General features: G+C 41.8%; 1 protein-coding gene across 1 annotated transcript; it reads left to right on the top strand.

Moving 5' to 3' along the window:
- The first annotated feature begins 1,355 nt into the window (after nucleotides 1-1,355).
- Nucleotides 1,356-18,509, top strand: LST1 (leukocyte specific transcript 1). Its single transcript, XM_034421527.3, has 5 exons — nucleotides 1,356-1,482; nucleotides 3,481-3,538; nucleotides 8,555-8,662; nucleotides 13,569-13,591; nucleotides 16,424-18,509. Exons 2-5 carry the CDS (start codon nucleotides 3,505-3,507, stop codon nucleotides 16,685-16,687), a joined length of 429 nt encoding a protein of 142 aa, XP_034277418.1. The 5' UTR covers nucleotides 1,356-1,482; nucleotides 3,481-3,504; the 3' UTR covers nucleotides 16,688-18,509.
- The last annotated feature ends 1,141 nt before the right edge of the window (nucleotides 18,510-19,650 follow it).

The following is a 19,650-nucleotide window of genomic DNA, read 5'->3' as shown; positions in this document are numbered from 1 at the left end:
TCACTCAATATGAATATCCTTCTTCTACTTGTTGTTATAGAAAGTCACTCAATGAACTGTTGTAAGTCTAGGGTTCATTTTTTTTTTTTTTACTATGATAAGACTTTATTTATTTATTTATTTTGAAATGGCCATTCTATAATGGAGAAGTTTGTTTTCCCCTTATTCTTTCTGTCAGGCCTGGAAGCCATCTTTTGTACTAGGTCCGTGATGGCGAACCTATGGCACGCGTGCCACAGGTGGCACGCGGTGCCATATCTGTGGGCACGCAAGTGTTGCCCTAGATCAACTCCAGTGTGCATGCACACGCTGGCCAGCTGATTTTCAGGCCTTCTAGACCCACTGGAAGTTTGAAAACAGGTCATTTCCGGCCTCCGAAGGGCCTCCGGGGGTGTGGGGAAGGCCGTTTTCGCCCTCCCCAGGTTCCAAGAAAGCCTCTGGAGCCTGGGGAGGGTGAAAAACGGGCATACCGGGCCCACCGTGCCATCACGTGTCAAAAGCAGGGGTCGCGCCGGGGGTCGCGTGTGCATGTGTGTGGGGTGGGGCGCATTGAATTATGGATGTGGGCATGCGTATGCGCGACACCCCCATTTCCCCCCCGCTTTTGGCACTTGATGGCAAAAAGGTTAGCCATCACTGTACTAGGCCTTCAGACCTGCCATGTTTACTACTGTGGGAAACTGGGAGGGGGGGAATTGTATGGAGCATGGGTGATATATAGTCATAATAACATTCTTTTCTCAGAAAGTCAAGGACATCTTGCCCTGCACCTAGAAGGCTGGAACTGGGAAGCATCTCCAGTTGGGCCATGTGATGGACTTGTGGATGTTGGGCAGGGCCTTTGGGTGGGGAAAACCTGGAAACTTTCAGATTCGGGTTCTCCCAGATGTGCCAATAGGACATCTCTAATAAAATGTAACTTTGAGGAAACTCAAGCCTCGGAGTTTTCTTTCATTGGTGGTGTTATTTGGAACCCTGACATTTTTCCAGTTCTGCTTTTTGGGAGAACTAAAGTGGTATAGCTGGGTGAGTAGAATTAGGTTTATCCTGTGATGGGGCTAAATATAACCTGTTGGAAGTTGATTGACTGAAACATTAGATCCCCTTCTTGACATTTCATAATACCCCTTACATTGCTTCTACTGACCTGGTTAAACACATAGTGGAAGGAGGCCGGGGTTTCTGGTGAAAATGAACACAGCAACTTCCCCTCCTACAGGCAGACACATTCAGGCCTATTTAGTTTAGCCTTGTGACTGAGTGGAAACATCTGCTTGTCCACTTCTAGTTTGTGTGGTAGGTCTGTATTTCCTGGTGGAAGCAGAAGTTTCAGCAAAAGGGTTTTTTTTTTTTACATCTGTCAGAAGCAGAAATGCCGCAGATTCCAAAGAAGGCAGACTGTTGAAGGTAGATGCTCAAGTGTCTGGAAGGTGAAAGAACCCAAAACTTACAGAGGAGATTTGGTGAGATAAGGGGAAGAAGGTAAGAAGGATCTAAAGAAGTTCTAAAAGTTGACGGAGTTCAAGGGGGACAACCACCGGGAAGGAGCCAAAAGTAAGACCAGAGGATGGCAAACTGTGAGAAGGATTTGGTGAACGAGGAGGTGTGATTGTGTGTGCCTTCGAGTCCGCGTTGACTCTTGACGATTGCCTAGACAAGTCCCCGTAGTTTTCTTGGCAAGATTTCAGAAGTGGTTTGCCATTGCCTTCTTCTTAGGGCTGTGAGAGAGGGACTGGCCCAAGGTCACCCCGCTGGCTTTATGCCTAATATGGAGAACTTTTTAGCCTAGTGCCTTCACCACTACACCAAAATGGTTTCTTGAATGAGGAGGTACATGGCTTATCATACAATTGTATTTACGGAGTGTATGTGAAGCCAGGGAATGTAGTACTTGCTGAACTCGCTCTTATGAGGAACAAAGCATTGTTTGCAATGTGGTTGCTTCTTTGACCTGTGGTAAATAGAGCTCTGGAGGAATGGACCCTGCATATTGCTACTCTGGGGATAGTGCTGGTATAGCAGACACCACACGTCTGCTGAGGTAGCACCACTGTTGCTTAAATCCTTTAAGCTTTTAAAACACCATCTATGTGTTTTACCTCCAAAAAAGAGAACTGTGTGTGTTTTGTAACTTCTTGGATTCTTCATTGGGGCAGGAACAGGAGAGAGATTTCCCTAAACTGATTCATCCATCCATTGGCATCTGGCGCAAATTTCAGCGAAGGGGTGGGTGGGGGAGATGAAATGTGTAGTTTGACATCAGCCCCAGCTTTTTGAACTTGGTGAAATAATAATAGTCATTTAAAAAAAAAACCAGCGTAATAGAAGAAAAAGAACTGGAGAAAAGTCTTTCTCTTTCTCTCTCACCTATCTATCTATCTATCTATCTATCTATCTATCTATCTATCTATCTATCTTCTATCTCTCTCTCTTTCTGTCTCTTTCTCTTTCTCTCTCATCTATCTATATCTATCTATCTATCTATCTATCTATCTATCTATCTATCTTCTATCTCTCTCTCTTTCTGTCTCTCTCTCTCTCTCTTTCTCTATCTATCTATCTTCTATCTCTCTCTCTTTCTGTCTCTTTCTCTTTCTCTCTCATCTATCTATCTATCTATCTATCTATCTTCTATCTCTCTCTCTCTCTCATCTATCTATCTATCTATCTATCTATCTATCTATCTATCTATCTATCTATCTATCTATCTATCTATCTATCTATCTATCTATCTTCTCTCTCTCTCTCTTTCTCTTTCTCTCTCATCTATCTATATCTATCTATCTATCTATCTATCTATCTATCTATCTATCTATCTATCTATCTATCTATCTATCTTCTATCTCTCTCTCTTTCTGTCTCTTTCTCTTTCTCTCTCATCTATCTATCTATCTATCTATCTATCTATCTATCTATCTATCTATCTATCTATCTATCTATCTATCTATCTATCTATCTATCTACCTACCTACCAGTATCTAATGGCCACACCCTGCCCATGTCACCTAAGTACTCTGATAGGCCTCCTGCTTGAGCAGGGGCTTGGACTAGAAGGCCTCCAAGGTCCCTTCCAACTCCGTTGTTCTGTTATTTTGTGTGGTTTAAAACATTTAATAGGTGCTCTGGGTGCAATCCCAAAACAACAGGAGCACCACTTGAACACCATCGGCATTGACAATATCCACTAGTCAATTGCAAAAGGCAGCTTTCCTTGGAACAGCTGAAATCCTGCGACATACTTAAACACCACAAGACAACATCTGCCTATCCCGGGTCCTTTGGAAGGACTCGATAGGTGGATAAAAATGCCAAACCTTGCCTACATATCTAACTGCAGCTAGCTATAGTAATAGTTATAATGTAGGCAGGGTGATGTTGCGATCCCCAGGTTATCATTTGCACTCTATGGTTCCTTTCTGTACCTGCGTCACTTCCATCCGCCTTCTTCTGACCATTTGTTCTCTATTTTTTGTTTTTCAGAAGACTTCCCCTATAACGCTGGCAATGGGTTCTATTTTGGGTAACATTTGTGAGGGTGGTAAGTGCTATTTAACTTGTATCTTTTGTGTTGTGAAATCTAACTTCTTCAGAAGAGGAATCCATGTTCTGAAACTGAGGGTAACCTTTGGAGCCTTTACAAATGATGGTTTCATTGCAAGTTGAAGCCACTGTTAAGCCAAGCCCACTTAACCACAATCCCTTGGCAAGTCATCCTGGCTATCAGAATTTTGGAGATACATCTTGAGTATGAAAACCCACTGAATATAATAGTCGTAGATATTAGGATGCTGGTAACAGTATCTTGGGTTGCAAGGTAGCCTCTAGATTGCATAAAATAGCATGATTGTGGTTGCTGCTTATAGTATCTTCGCCAAAATTGATCAACTTCCTCCTTACCATTATTAGGAAATGTTTCATGAAGCGTGGGAATGATTAAGACTAGCAACTTAATAACAGACTAGCAGAATAAAAGAGTTGGAAGAAACCTTGGAGTCTGACAGCTGCTAAGTTTGGAGACACCTGGTATAGATTTAAGGATGAACAAAATAGCTAAAATGTACACCAGGATCTAGATTGTTGTGGGTGCATGTGGAACCAAGAATTAGTAGATTGATAATAGTTGGAGATTACAATTCAATGAACAATGATGATGAAAGAAATAGAGATGAGTTTAGGGCAGACAACGTTCTAAATGAATGTGATCTGTGGGACATTTATTTATTCATTCATTTTGTCACATTTCTATGCCGCCCAACTCCCAAGGGACTCTGGGGCGGCTAAATAGCTAGAGAAGGACGTGAGGAGAGACCGCACAAAAATGAATGGACCAATATGAGGAATATTTGTTTGGGGAGCATCTCCTGAGAAAAACGATCTATTGTTTTCAAGCAAAGGTGAGGAATGATGGCCCCTTTAAGATTTAGAATAGAATAACAGAGTTGGAAGGGACCTTGGAGGTCTTCTAGTCCAACCCCCTGCCTAGGCAGGAAACCCTACACCACTTCAGACAAATGATTATCCAACATCTTCTTAAAAATTTCCAGTGTTGGAGCATTCACAACTTCTGCAGGCAAGTTGTTCCACCAATTAATTGTTCTCACCGGCAGGAAATTTCTCCTTAGTTCTAAATTGCTTCTCTCCTTGATTAGTTTCCATCCATTGCTTCTTCTTCTACCCTCAGGTGCTGGACTTGCTGGACTTCAACTCCCAGAATTCCTGAGCCAGCCATGTTGGCTCAGGAATTCTGGGAGTTGAAGTCTACAGGTCATAAAAGGGCCATAGTTCCCCACCTCGGCTCTCAAATATGCAGCTTAAGCATAAATCTATGGATGTGTACACCTAGAAAAGGACAGCAACTACATCTAAAAATATGATGGCTGGGAGAATGCTGTAAAATTGTAATGTTGTAGTCAGGGGTGGGCTTCAAAAATTTTAGCAAGGGGTTCTCTGCCTGGTTGCTGGGTGGGCGTGGCCATGGTGGGCGTGGCCTAGTCAGCCTCCTACACCACAGTGAGGGGGGGCATTTTTGCCCTCCCCGGGCTTCGGAGGCTTTCCTTGAGCCTCTGGGATGGCAAGAATGGCCTCCCCAGGCTCTGGAGGCCCTCTGGAGGCTCCAGCCTTCCCAAACTTCCAGTAGGCCTGTTTTTCACCTTCCCTGAGCCTCCGTGTGCGCCATACACTTTCCTGCATCCAAACCGGGCTGCGTGGAGACTCCTGGGAGGGGAGGGGCAGGGTGGGCGGGGCCAGCCAGAAGTGGGATTTGGGGGTTCTCCAAACTGTACAGAATCTTAGCTAGAGGTTCTCCCGAACCCCTGTGAACCTCCAGTAGCCCACTGCTCCTTGTAGCAATTATGGCTGGCGTAAGTGGAGAAATGTTAAAATATGGAAGTGGTTTGCTTATGCAGAAGCTGTGCAACTTGTTGAACGCGAGTCTGAAGACTGTCCTTGTGTCTAAAACTGTTGGAAGGATGCTGATACTATTCCCCTTCCTTAAGAAATGAAAGCAACGAATGGGTACCAAAAAAAAAAAGGGATTATTTCCCAGCATCCCTTGCTTGGGAAACTGCTTAGCAGAATTCTGATTGAAAGAGTACCAGAGATCACTCTGGTACCGTGCAAAATTTGAGAAGTGCCCTAAGAAATGGGCACCCTGTGAAAAAGGAAGTTCACTGTACATTTCTTGAGATAAAATAAGTGATAACACGAAGAGCCCTGATTTATGGAAAGTTTCACAAATGTAGAGTTATGGAAATAACAGAGTTTGCTTGCTGGGTGTGGTAAGGCTGGTATATGGTAAAAGGAAGTCATATGTGAGATAAATTTGGCAAATAGTTCAACAGTGGACACAGACTAAGTCAAGAATGCCTTTGTGGTTGCTTGATATATTTATAGATAAATGTATCCGAGTTGCTTGGGAAAAAAGGAACTGATATCTGCTAGAGGTTATACAAAGGAATCGGAACATTAAACTCTACACATTTGATTTAATTGGCATCTGGATTCTAATTTCGGATAGATATGAAAGCAATAATATTAATATGAAAGCAATAAGAATGCCATGATTAAACGAGTAAGTTAAAAGTAAATGAGTAAGTTTAAATTAAATTAATGCAATGATTAAAACATTAAATGAAAGCAATTTGGATATATATATATTTGATTTGTGCGGTATTCAGGTTATTCTTCATGAAAGATTATTTTTAAACTGGGCAGTCTTCTCTGAAAACCGGTGACTCAGAGTGGCACCCAGAATGGGCTAGAGGAAAGATTGCCAAAGGTTGACCACAACAAAAACAAAAACCTCAGTTGTGTGGAATCACAAATAGCAGAACATGTCTATGTCTGGAATGAGGCAGACAAACTTAGTTAGTTAGTTAGTTAGTTAGTTAGTTAGTTAGTTAGTTAGTTAGTTAGTTAGTTTCTATGTATGTATGTATGTATATATGTATTGAGAGAGAGAGAGAAAGAGTGGGGAGAAAGAGAAAGTAAGTGAGAGAGTGTGTGTGAGAGAAACAAAATGAGAGAGAAAGAGAGAGAGAACAAGAGAGAAAAAGAGAGAAAGTGGGAGAGAAAGAGGAAAGAAAAAGAAAGAGAGAAAGAGAGAGAGAAAGAAAGGGGGAGAAAAAGAGAGAGAAAGTGAGAAAGAGAGAGAAAGAAAGAAAGGGTGAGTAAGTGAGAGAGTGTGAGAGAGACAAAGAGAGAAAGAAAGAAAGAAAGAGAAAGAGAGAAAGAGAAAGAGAGGGGGGAGAGAGGGGGAGATTAGCTACCCAACTCCAGTGTGAAGACTTACTCTTGGTTACAAGGAGGTCCAAAACCTTGTGTGAATGCCCCATCTCTTGCTGTACAAACCAAGGTAGAAGAGCTGCACTTTTCCTCTCAATAGTCATAAAACTTTTGAGCCTTTAACCCATTTAAAGGAGCATTTAATTATTGTTTGGCAGAAGAATTGCAGATAGATACACCCTATGCCTTGCCAAATATCATTTTGTCTTTGAAATCAATGTGTAGCAGAGCCCTACGTAGTATTTGAAAATATTCCCTTTCGGTCATATTACCATTTTATTATTCAATAGTGAGTTTTAGGAGATGCTCTGTAGGCCACATTTTGGGCACATCAAAAGTAGATCGTCCATCTCTGGTGTGAAACATAAAATGATGTAAATCTGTGTTATATTTAGAATAGCCACCATAGTCCAAGTACAGGTAGTCCTCGACTTACAACCACAATTGAGGCCCAAAATGTCTGTTGTTAAGCAAGATGTCTGTGAGTTTTGCCCCATTTTACAACCTTCCTTGCCACAGTTGTTAAGTGAATCCCTGCAGTTGTTAAGTCAGTAACATGGTTGTTAAGTGAATCTGGCTTCCTCGTTGATTCTGCTTGTCAGAAGGGGATCACATGATCCCGGGACACTGCAACCGTCATAAATATGAATCAGTTGCCAAGTGTCCGAATATTGGTCATATGACCATGGGGATGCTGCAATGTGAGTGTGAAAAACAATCATAAGTCACTTTTTCCATTAATATTGTAACTTCGAGTGGTTACTAAATGAATGGTTGTAAGTCAAGGACTATCTGTAATGGGTTCCGGATTCCTTTGATGAAAGAAACCTACCTAGTGGAGACAGAGGGTATACCTGCTCTCTTGCGTCATTCCCCTGAAGTTCAAACAGCCTAAACTTTCTGTTCTTTCACAAGATCTGAAAAATCTGGCTCTCACCCCAAAGATTGGGCCAGACTCCGGGCCTTTGAATGCACAGATGCAAGACCTTTGAATGAACAATGTGTTGGTTTGGCCTGAGTTGCTTCTATGACTCTAAAATTTTCTTGTTGGTTGTTTATGTCAGAAAGACATGGGATAGCAAAATATATTGTAACATTTAATTTAGCTTCATTTTTTAAATTATAAATTGCCCAGAGTTTCTCTTCCAATTTGGGCAGCCATATAAAATGACTGACTGACTGACCGACTGATGGAATAACTGACTGACTGACCACCCACCCTACTGACCTACCGACTGATGGACCAATTGATTGACTGAATGACTGTCTGAATGACTGATCAAATGACTGTCTGTCTGAATGATTGACTGAATGACTGACCGACTGAATGACCAACTGATAGAATAACTGACTGACTGACCAACTGACCGACTGACCTACCGACTGACCTACCGACCAACCAATTGACTGTCTGAATGACTGACCAAATGACTGTCTGTCTGAATGATTGACTGAATAACTGACTGTTTGAATGACTGACTGACTGACTGACCGACCAATTGACTGACTGAATGACTGTCTGAATGACTGACTGAATGACTGTCTGAATGACTGACTGAATGACTGACTGTCGGAATGACTGACTGACTGTCTGACTGACTGTCTGAATGACTGACTGAATGACTGACTGTCTGAATGACTGACTGACTGACCATATGACTGACCGACTGACTGTCTGAATGACTGACTGAATTGGTTACAATAGACATAGTGATGGAGACAAAGGGGCCAGATTGCTCATTGAAGTCTTTCCTGATGAATCTTCTTGTAGGATGTTTGATTCCAGTCTGGGCAGTGCTTGTAACAGCTGCTGTTGCCGTCTTGTTGCTGTTGGCAATTGTGGTCCTCTCCATATGCCTTTGCCGGGTCTATAAAAGAGGTGAGTATCTCTTTTATTGGGGGGGGGGACTCTTTAAATATGGCCCCACAAAAGATGGGCATAAAATCTTTTGAAACACAGAACACCTAATTTTTCACTGCTCAGTGACCACAATGAAACCTTTTCTGTTCTTTTCTGTTCTGAAGTCCCTTTTTAAAATTTTTGTTAAAAAAAAAAGGAATCAGAGTTTTTTTCATTGAGTCCTCAACAGGGGTGGGCTTCAGATCCTTTAGCAACGAGTTTGCTGCTCCGTTGCTGGCTGGCTGGGTGTGGCCTAGTCAGCCGCCTGCACCACAGTGGTGGTGGGGGCATGTTTTTTGCCTTCCCCAGGCTCCGGAGGCTTTCCTTGAGCCTCCGGGAGGGCGAAAACTCCTTCCTCTGGCCTCCGGATGCTGGAAACAGGCCCGTTTCCAGACTTCTGGAACCAGACCCTTCATGCGGCCCCTGCACTTACCTGGAATGATGAACAGGCTGCGTGGGGACTCCTGGGAGGTGCGGGGTGGGGTGAGGCAGGGTGGAAGGGGCCAGCCAGGGGTGGCATCTGGGGGTTCTCTGAACCCCGGCGATCCTTGGCTAGAGGATCGCCCGAACCCTGCCGAACCCCTAGGAGCCCGTCCCTGGTCCTCAGTGAAAAAACAGGAGCCCAAATTGGAAAAGTTTTCTTTCATGCGGATACTTTGGAATCAGAAAACTGATGTGCATCAGATAAAAAGATTTATAGCACCATGGAGGTAAAGGTGTGATTCTCACGTGAAAGATTTGTAATAAGAAAAAAAAAGTTGAGAAAAATGATTGGGAAACACTAAAGATGGAAGTTCTCAACATCTGAACTGCACTCAGTTGGGCTTGGTGATCTAGATCAGGTGTGTCTAACGAATGACCCAAGGGCTGCATGCAGCCCTGGACAACTAGTGTTGGAAGAAATATCCATCTGGTTTAGTTCCAAGTGGGGAGAAAGACCCTGGAAATATGGAGGCTGCTTGAAAAGATGGTTTTTAATGCATCATTAAAACATTGTTCTGGTGCAGCTGAACACATGGAATGGAGAATGAGGCAGTGGCACTGGATCTGTCTGGTTTGCGTGATCCGGTAGGGCCGGCAGTGGGAGGCTCCACCCACCCACCCACCTGGACATCATCATGTCCCATTTTTGACCCTCTGCACATGCACAGAAGACTCTGTGCATGTGCAGAAGAGGTGCACACTCACATTTCTGATCCGGTAGCGAAGGTAAGTGCATTTTACCCCTGGAGTGAGGGTTATTTATACCCTCTCCTGGGCCTTGCCCTTGAGCTTCCTGTTCCTGTGGCAAGGGCATATATTCTACTGGTTGCTGTCAGACTCCCATGGGGCTATGCAGGGGTCATAGCTGATTTTGTAGGTTATCTGATGCAATGAAGGGGTTTGTTGTGCAAGTCCTATTGTGACTGAATGGCTTTGCCTGAAGGATAATCCCATCATCCTGGAATTGAAGGTCTTTTGTTTTGTAGATAGGCTGGCCCAGTCTTTCTTTTTTTTCTTTAAAATTTTTTATTATTAAAAAATACAAACAAACATACAAACGATAATAAAACATACAAAACAAATAGACATAAATCAAATCTTTACATCTTCATTTTAGACTTATCACATCGGTAATCTGTATTTATATTTATACTTTTTTCCTATCTTTTCCTAATATATTTTTTGTATCTATATTCTTAATAGGTCATCTCTTTACATTTCCTTACATATTTAATTTACTATGTTCCTTAATTGGTACTTTATCTATAATTTTTATCTTCTCATTTATATCCTTATCCTTATTCTCCTTTCTTCTTTTCCAACCAGTTATACCATTTCTGCCATATTAAATAATAGTCCGTTTCCTCCTTTTCCTGCATTTCCTTTGTAAGTTTGTCCATTTCTGCACATTCCATGATTTTACTGATTATTTTATCTTCTATTGGTATATCTACATTCTTCCAATTCTGGGCAAAAACTATTCATGCTGCCGTTAGTATATGAATAATTAGGTATTTTATTTCTTTTTCGTATTGTCCTGTGACTATTCCTAATAAAAAGGTTTCTGGCCTCATCTCTATTTTCTGGTGTATGATTTCCTCTATTGATTGCTTGCCAAAACTGTTTTGCTTTCTGACAGGACCACCACATGTGGTTGTAGGTTCCTTTTTGACATTTGCATTTCCAACATATTGGGGAGGTATTCGGGAACATTCTTGCCAATCGAGCGGGTGGGAGGTGACACCTATAGAACATTTTGTACATATTCTCTTTGTAGAATATAGACATTGTTATCTTATAATTTACATTCCATAATTTTTCCCATTTTTCCAATTCAATATTATATCCGAATTTTTTTGCCCAAGTTATCATATTTTCTTTAACCACTTCTTCTTCTAATTTATATCTTAATAAATAATTATAGGTTTTGGTTATCAATTTATCATCTGCCACTTGTAAAATTTTATCTAATTCATATGGCTCTTTTTGGAATCCAAATTGTACCGAATCTGTCTTATACCTAGATTTTATTTGTAAATATGGCCATCAATCAATGTCTGTACCCTGTTCTTTCAGTTCTTGTCTTGGTCTTAATTCCCCTTGGCTATTTAACAAATTTTTATATGTTCTCATTTTATCAATATACACAGCATTGGGGTAGATCTGTGCCTCCATGGTTGATAGCCATTCTGGAATTTTGTCATAATGAACTTTTTTTATCTCCTGTCAAGTTTGGAACAATAATGTGTTCCACATCTAATAATGTGTCGTTGAAAGTATCCGTCTTGTTGTGTTTTCCCTCCCACAGAAATGCATGCCAGCCTCTTTGTAAATCAAAACCTTCTAATGTCAGCATTCTTTTGTTTTTGAGTTCTATCCAGTCCTTAATCCAAATCAATGATGCTGCCTTGCAGTACGTTTCCCAATCCGGTAATCCTAATCCTCCTCTCTCTTTTGTATCTTGTAAGTGTTTTATTTTGATCCTTGCTTTCTTCCCCTACCAGATGTAATTTGCAATCATTTTGTTAAAATCTTTAAAGAAGTCTTTCCCCGGTTTTATTGGAATTACTTGAAACAGATAAAGGATTTTGTAGATAGGCTGGCCCAGTCTTTCTTAATGGGCACCAAATATCTGCTGGGGGCAGGGAGCTGTTTTCATGCGCAGGGCTTTCCATGCATGTGCAGAGTGTCAAAAACATGGATAAATGGGATGTGATTACGTCCAGGCGTGTGGGAGGAGCCACCTGCAGCCACCGCTAGTGGTTCTCCTGAATACAACCACTGGACTTACGATTGTTTTTCACACTTAGGACCATTGTAAGATCTCCATGATCATGTGATCAAAATTCAGATGCTTGGCCACTGACTCACAGTTATGACAATTGCAGTGGCCCAGAATCATGTGATCCCCTTTTACGACCTTCTGATAAGCAAAGTCAATGGGGAAGTCAGATTCACTTTACAACCATGTTACTTAACAATTGCAGCGATTCACTTAACAACGGTGGCAAGAAAGGTTGTCAAATGGAGCAAAACCAGGGGTGAAATGCTCCCGGTTTGGACCGGATCACCCGATCCAGTAGTAATGGTGGCGGGTGGTTCGGAGAACCGGTAGCAAAAATCCCTGCCCCCCCTCCCCCTGCCCAGCTGAGCTGCGCGATCATCAGAGGCTTTTTTTTTTTACTTTTAAAAGCATTTTTTATACAACCTCTTCGGCCAAAAAAATGCTTTTAAAAGTAAAAAAAAAAAAGCCTCTGATGATCGCGGGGCTCAGCTGGGATTGTCAGAGGCTTTTAAAAGCTTTTTTTTCCTGCAACCTCTTTGGCTGAAGAGATTGTAGAAAAAAAAATGCTTTTAAAAGCCTCTGACAATCCCAGCTGAGTTGCCTGATTGTCAGAGGCTTTTGAAAGTATTTTTTAACAACCTCTTCAGCCGAAGAGATTGTAGAAAAAATGCTTTTAAAAGTAAAAAAATAAAATAAAATTGGCCACGCCCACTCAGTCATATTAACCACCCCCCCCAAGCCATGCCCACAGAACCGGTAGTAACAAATTTTACATTTCACCACTGGGCAAAACCCAGTTAACAACTATCTCACTTAGCATCAGAAATGCTGAGTTCAATTGTGGCCATACATTGAAGACTACCTGTATTGCTGAGAATTGGAAATAGATGTAATAAGTGGTGGCAGGAAATTATATTGGGGAAGTTTTATTTTTATATTAGATTTAAAATTGTATAAAAGAAGAGAAGTTGATATTGCTCTAGATTTGAAGGCAACTAGATGGAAGTTAGGGACGCAGTGGTTCAGTGGCTAAGATGCTGAGCTTGTCGATTGAAAGGTCGGCAGTTCAGCGGTTCGAATCCCTAACGCCGCATAATGGGGTGAGCTCCCGTTACTTGTCCCAGCTTCTGCCAACCTAGCAGTTCGAAAGCATGTAAAAAATGCAAGTAGAAAAATAAGGGCCACCTTTGATGGGAAGGTAACAGCGTTCTGTGCACCTTTGGTGTTTAGTCATGCCGGCCACATGACCACGGAGATGTCTTCGGACAATGCTGGCTCTTCGGCTTTGAAACGAGGATGAGCACCGCCCCTTAGAGTCGGGAACGACTAGCACATATGTGCGAGGGGAACCTTTATCTTTAGATGGAAGTTATATAAATGGAAGTCACTTCAATATCTAATTTTCATACTAGATGGAAGTCACTTCAATATCTATTTTTTTTAAAAAAATACTAGATATGGCAGATTGCACTCTTTTATTTATCTAAAAATTTTCACATATACAAGTAAATATCTGATAAATTTTGATAACACAACAGTTTTGTTTTCCGTAGCTGAAAGACATCAGAATTCTAATCAGAATAATATTGTTTTTCCACCATTTTTTTGTCTTTGCAGTGAAGAAGCTAAGACTGTCACAGGTACGTATAATGAGATTTAAGAGCTGGGTGGGCGGAATAGGGAGGTGGAATTGGACAGATTTTGAAAACTTCCTGATATCCCACTTCTCTGAAGTTAATGAAAAAATATGAGGAATGCACTTTATCCCTGTCAGTGGTGGCTGATGAGAATTGTTGGGAGTTGGGTGGCATATAAATTTAATAAATGTTAATGAAGTTGGTGATGATGAAAACAGGAGACCTTTGAGGAAACCTAAGGTTGGATTTTACCCCAGCTTTGACATCGCCTAAGGGTTTCTGGCCTTCCTGATCTGCACCTTGTGCTAGTTGATGGATGCAGATGCCTGAAGTCCCAGATTAAATTCAACTTTCAGTTGTGGAAACTCACTGGGTGACTTTAAGCACTGGCCTCAGCCAAGCAATCCACAGGGCTTCTGTTGTAGTAATAAAAAGAAGGGAGAGTTAAACCTAACTGCATCAGATCCTTTGATCCATGCCAGATTTAGAGCAATGATCAGAAAAAACTTTCCAAGCAGAAAGTTGCATGTTGCAGTGTATGAAAAAAAAATTTTTTTTAAAATAAAATGAAATGCATGAAGCTTTGCAGGATAAATCTTCCCAACTCTGTTCAAGATCTCACACAAATTCTCATGGAGAATGACAAAATTCTCATGCTCAAAAGAACATCCTACTCTTTGAGGACTTCCAAATGCTAGCAGGAATTATCTGTAGGTTGAGTTCTCCCAAGCATTTAGTTGGGATTGTGAAAGATAAGATAGAATAGAATAAAATAACAGAGTTGGAAAGGACCTTGGAGGTCTTCTAGTCCAACCCCCTGCTTAGGCAGGAAACCCTACACCACTTCAGACAGGGCTCAAGGTTGACTCAGCCTTCCATCCTTTCTAAGGTAGGTAAATTGAGGACCCAGTTTCTGGGGGCAATAAGCTGACTTTGAATAAATATACAAAGGTATGAAGGCTATTGCTTAACGCATTGTAAGCCGCCCTGAGTCTCCGGAGAAGGGTGGCATATAAATCAATTTTTTTAAAAAAAAAATAGTTATCCAACATCTTCTTAAAAACTTCCAGTGTTGGAGCATTCACAACTTCTGGAGGCAAGTTGTTCCACTGATTTATTGTTCTCACTGTCAGTAAATTTCTCCTTAGTTCTACTGTAAGTTGCTTCTCTCCTTGATTAGTTTCCACCCATTGCTTCTTGTCCTGCCCTCAGGTGCTTTGGAGAATAGCTTGACACCCTCTTCTTTGTGGCAGCCCCTGAGATATTGAAACACTGATATCATGTCTCCCCTAGATGATATCCCTCTTATTCATGTACTGTACCAAACATATTACAACTGTGGTGTGAGGGGACAACATCTTCCAGTACACCTGGAAGAAAGACCCTTCAGAAATGCAAGGCAGTCTACATAGCAGAGATAATTCTGTCCACCAGAAGGAAATGGATAAATAGAAGTTGTTTCTATTGTCCTTATATATAGCTTCTATTGTCATAGCAATAATACTCGCACTAGCACTTAAGACTTACTTATATACATCCCCATAGTGCTTCACAGCACTCTCTGGATAGCTTGTCAGCATATTGTCCCAACAATCTGGGTCCTCATATTACTGACCTTGGAAGGATGGAAGACTGAGTCAACCTTGAGCCAGTCAGCATCGAACTCGTGGCTGTGAGCAGAGTTAGCCTGCAATACTGCATTCTAACCACTGCACCACCCACAGATCATGGATATACCAGCAACCATCTCAGCTAGCCAAATGGTTGAGAAGACTCTATCTCGGTGCCATTTCAGTAAGGGGTGTATAAGGTGAAAAAAGACCATGGAAAGGGGGACAAAGAAGGCCAGGAGCTGAAAAGGGCTGAAGGTAAGAAGAGTGGAGGTCTTTGCATCAACAGTTTGGGTTTAACCAGGAGAAAGGAGTCAGCCAGCAGTGTAGCAGGGGAAATTTGGAAGTTGGAGTTGTCCTCCTTGTTCGAAGAGTTCAAACAGAGGTAAGAACGGGAGCATAACAGCAGGAGAATCAACCAAGGGGTGGCTGGCTCAGAAAAGTCAAATTGGTAACCACAATTAGCAGAGTAACAGAGTTGGAAGGGACCTTTTTTTTTTTAAAATTGATTTATATGCCGCCCTTCTCTGGAGACTCAGGGCGGCTTACAATGCGTTAAGCAATAGCCTTCATACTTTTGTATATTTGTACAAAGTCAGCTTATTGCCCCCATAATCTGGGTCCTCATTTTACCTACCTTAGAAAGGATGGAAGGCTGATTCAACCTTGAGCCTGGTGAGATTTGAACTTGCAGTAATTGCAGGCAGCAGATGTACATGGATGTTAATTAGTCTGCTGAGCCACCAGAGTTCCTTGGAGGTCTTCTAGTCCAAATCCCTGCTCCAGCAGACAACGCTATACCATGTCAGACAAATGGTTGTCCCATCTCAAAAGCCTCCAACGATGGAGCTTTTCCACACAGCTTCTGAAGGGAAGCCGTTCCTTCATCCCTTCTGTGATCAAAGCCCCACCTCATTTGATGTGTGTGAAGAGGCAGATAGCGAAAACAAACAGAGCTTCAATCGTAGAGCTTGGCTTGCCATTTTGACTTTTCCCACCATCCCTTTGGAAGCCCCTGCATGGAGCAGAGAGGAAATCAACAAACTCAGCTGAAATAATCTTCTAAAGGTGCTTTTTTTTTTTCAAGAGGCAACTAGACTTTCTGGCCAGTTGCCTCTTGAAAAAAAGCACCTTTGGGACAACCATGACCTAGATGACTGAGAATCTCCATAGACAATAATCTTCTAGCACCAACCTGTCGCTCCATCCTTTCCCAATTCCCCAGAGCGTGTCGGAAAACACCTATGAAGCCGATGTGCATTACGCCGAATTACAGAACCTCCCGGCCTCTGGTAGGGGCCAATGTGATGGCGGAACCAACCCGGATGCTCAGAACAGTGACTACGCGACGGTGGCTGTGCTGAAAGAAGATGCCAGAGAGGAAGATTTTGGCAGTCACCAGCAAACAGAGGACAGCGGGGTAGAGGATGGGGTGAGGGAGGAGCAGATATCTGTAGAACCAGAGTCAGCTTCATGTGACTTGGAATAAGGGGGTCAACCAAGGGACAGAAGCTTTGGGTGTTCCAAATGGATGGTAAGTCTCTTCTTGAGAAGCCCAATTCTACAGCTCTACAGGTAGCCCTTGACTTACAACTATTTGTTTAGTGACCGTTCAAAGTTACAACAGCACTGAAAAAATGTGACTTATCCCCTTTCCCCCCCCCCACACACACTTATGACCGTTGCAGCATCTCCATGTTCATGTGATGATCAAAGTTCAAATGCTTGGCAACTCGAGAGCAGGCCAGGGATGCTTTGCGAGTTGACATATTTATGACAGTGGCAGGAACCCAGGGGTCATGTGATCCCCTTTTGTGAACTTCTGACAAGCGAAGGGAATGTGGAAACCAGATTCACTGAACAACCGTGTTACTGACTTAACAGCTGCAGGGATTCACTTAACAACGGTGGTGAGACAAGTGGTAAAATGGGGCATAATCCATTTAACAACCCTCTCGCTTAGTGGCAGGAATTTTGGCCTCAGTTGTGGCCGTAAGTTGAGGACTATCTGTATTGTTTATGCACTTTGAGTATATATTCCTACATCTTCTGGAGGTTCCCTCCCTTCTGGTCTCCAGCCACGACTGACAAATGGGATCAGTTTGGATGTTTGCAGGGAAAACAGAGAGGGAGGAATAGAGATTTTTTTCCTCACAATACATAGAATCATAGAGTCATCGAATCATGATGCTAGAGAGGACCATGGAAGGCTTCTACTCCCAAACCATTTGCCCAAGACAAGAAACCAAATGCCATTTCAGACAAATGATTGTCCAATCTTTGTTTTAAAGCCTTGTGTGATGGAGCCCCCAGAAGACAGGCTGTTCTACTGGTTAATGTCTCTCAGGGTCAAGAAATTCCTTCTTATTTCAAGTTTGGATTTTCCTCTTATAAAGCTTCCATGCATTGTTTTTGTCCTATTCTGGGGGAGCGATGGAGAAGAAATCCTCCCCGCCTTTTGTCTGCGTCAACCCTCAAATACAATATTGGAAATACCTCTCCTTATCTTTTTCTTTAGCCTAAACATACCCAGTTCCTTTAGTTATTCTTATGATTTAGTCCAGGGGTGGCCTTTTTATCACGTGTGGACGTCAACTCCCAGAATTCCTGAGCCAGCATTATCGCTTTTGTGTACTCTTCAGAGCATTTTTGTGCAAATATGGTAGAAAAGGAGTAGAAAAGCACTTTGTGGAAAGATACTGCTGGAATTCATTCTGTACTAGTGCTGTAATTAGTGGCTTTTTCTAGCAGACCACTGATTAAGAAAGGGACAATCTCCAGAATTCAGAACTACCCAATAATAATACCCAACACACTTTTGTCATTCCTTGGACAACAGCTGGCTGTATTTATTTTTATTTCATTAGTGCCTGAAAGGACATTTGGAGTTTAAGTGATAAGAGAATCTGAGAAGATACTGCAATCATCTAAAAGCAAAAGAGCTGGACTCGATCAGATCATAGCTCATCTAGTTTAGATTTCTTTTCATGGTTTCTGGTTTCCTGGTTCCTAATGCTTTAGAAGGCCTCACGAACAAGACATGGAAGCAGTATTGAGAAATATACTACAGTAGGCCTCTAATCTTAAAATATTAGATAGTGCATTGTGGTTCATAGGTATTGATAGCGTTATCTTTCTAAGTTTGTCCAAGCGCCTTTCTAAACCATTGACATTGAAAACTGTTGTTCCAGCTTTCTGACTTTTGATATCAAAATGTTGATCTGGTAAGGAACCTGTATCCCAAGAAACATCACTGATGAGATGCCTGTGGAATTTTCGAACAAAGATTTAAAAATAAACTTGACTGCTTATGGGAATTGTGGATCTTAATTTATGGAAGTGGGGGGGAAAGGATTTTCACTCAAGTAGCAGAATAGTTTGGGACCAGTTTTACTTCCAATTTCCTCCTAAACATTTATAAAATTAAAAGGATGTCTTCTATCATCTACCAAAGATTAAGTTTATTAAAGTACTGATAAAATGGGCTTAGAATACTATTTCCAGGTAAAAATGTTTTAAAACAGTCCACCCCCAATAGATACCTCTGAAAACAGTAGAAAAGAGGTAACCTGGAATCTTGCTAAAGCTCCAAAGTGCCTATTCCTTGAAGGTTTTCCTAAGAAGGTATCTATATATATAAAAATGCCGCTTGTGTGTGTGTGTCTGTATGTTCCAGCATAACTCTGGAACGCCTCAAGCAATTTCAACCAAATTTGGTACACAGATGACTTATTCTCTGTAAAAAGAAGTACTGTGGGGGCTAAGACACCCCTAACACCCCTTGAGATGTGTGTTCTGTTAAGATACAGCCTGTTGTGCCTTAAAATGGCTTCTACTGAACTGCCTTAAAATGGCTTCTACTGTACAGCACAGTGGAGTTGCCATGGTAACGGCTTCACAGTACTCCACAAGGGAGCTCCCTCTGGTAAGGGGGAAAATCCAACATTAGACATTATGTTTGGTCCGGACATTTTCAACAAGGCTTTGATTATTCTTGAGGACAAATATATGGCCATGATCACCACTACGAGACCGACACGACATACTTCACGCAGATTACCTACGAGAAAAGAACTACAATGTCGAACAGCTCAGTGCATATATTGCAGACAAGAAGCCACTTCTAAATCAGGATCAGAAAAAAGCATGCCAAATGATCATGGAAAACAACAAGGTGGTATCATTTTACTTGACGCTTCTGGGAGCACAGGGAAAACATTTTTAACTAATTTAATTCTTGCTGAAATCAGAGCTCAAGGTGAAGTTGTTCTCCCTGTCTAATGCAGGATTGGATAAATAAATACCTGGGCAACGCCAAGTTATCAGCGTGTATTTATAAAAATCGGGATGAAGGTTAAGCAGAGCTGATGGGAACCACTGTAACATACATCCACGCAATGGTGGGATTCAGCCAGTTCGCACCACTTCGGGAGAACCAGTTGTTAACTTTCT

The sequence above is a fragment of the Pantherophis guttatus genome, chromosome 2 (genome assembly GCF_059756535.1).
Source record: "Pantherophis guttatus breed Tessera chromosome 2, ASM5975653v1, whole genome shotgun sequence".
Lineage (NCBI taxonomy): Eukaryota > Metazoa > Chordata > Lepidosauria > Squamata > Colubridae > Pantherophis > Pantherophis guttatus.
The sequence above is the reverse complement of the archived record's forward strand: the minus strand, read 5'-3'. Positions and strand labels throughout refer to the sequence as shown.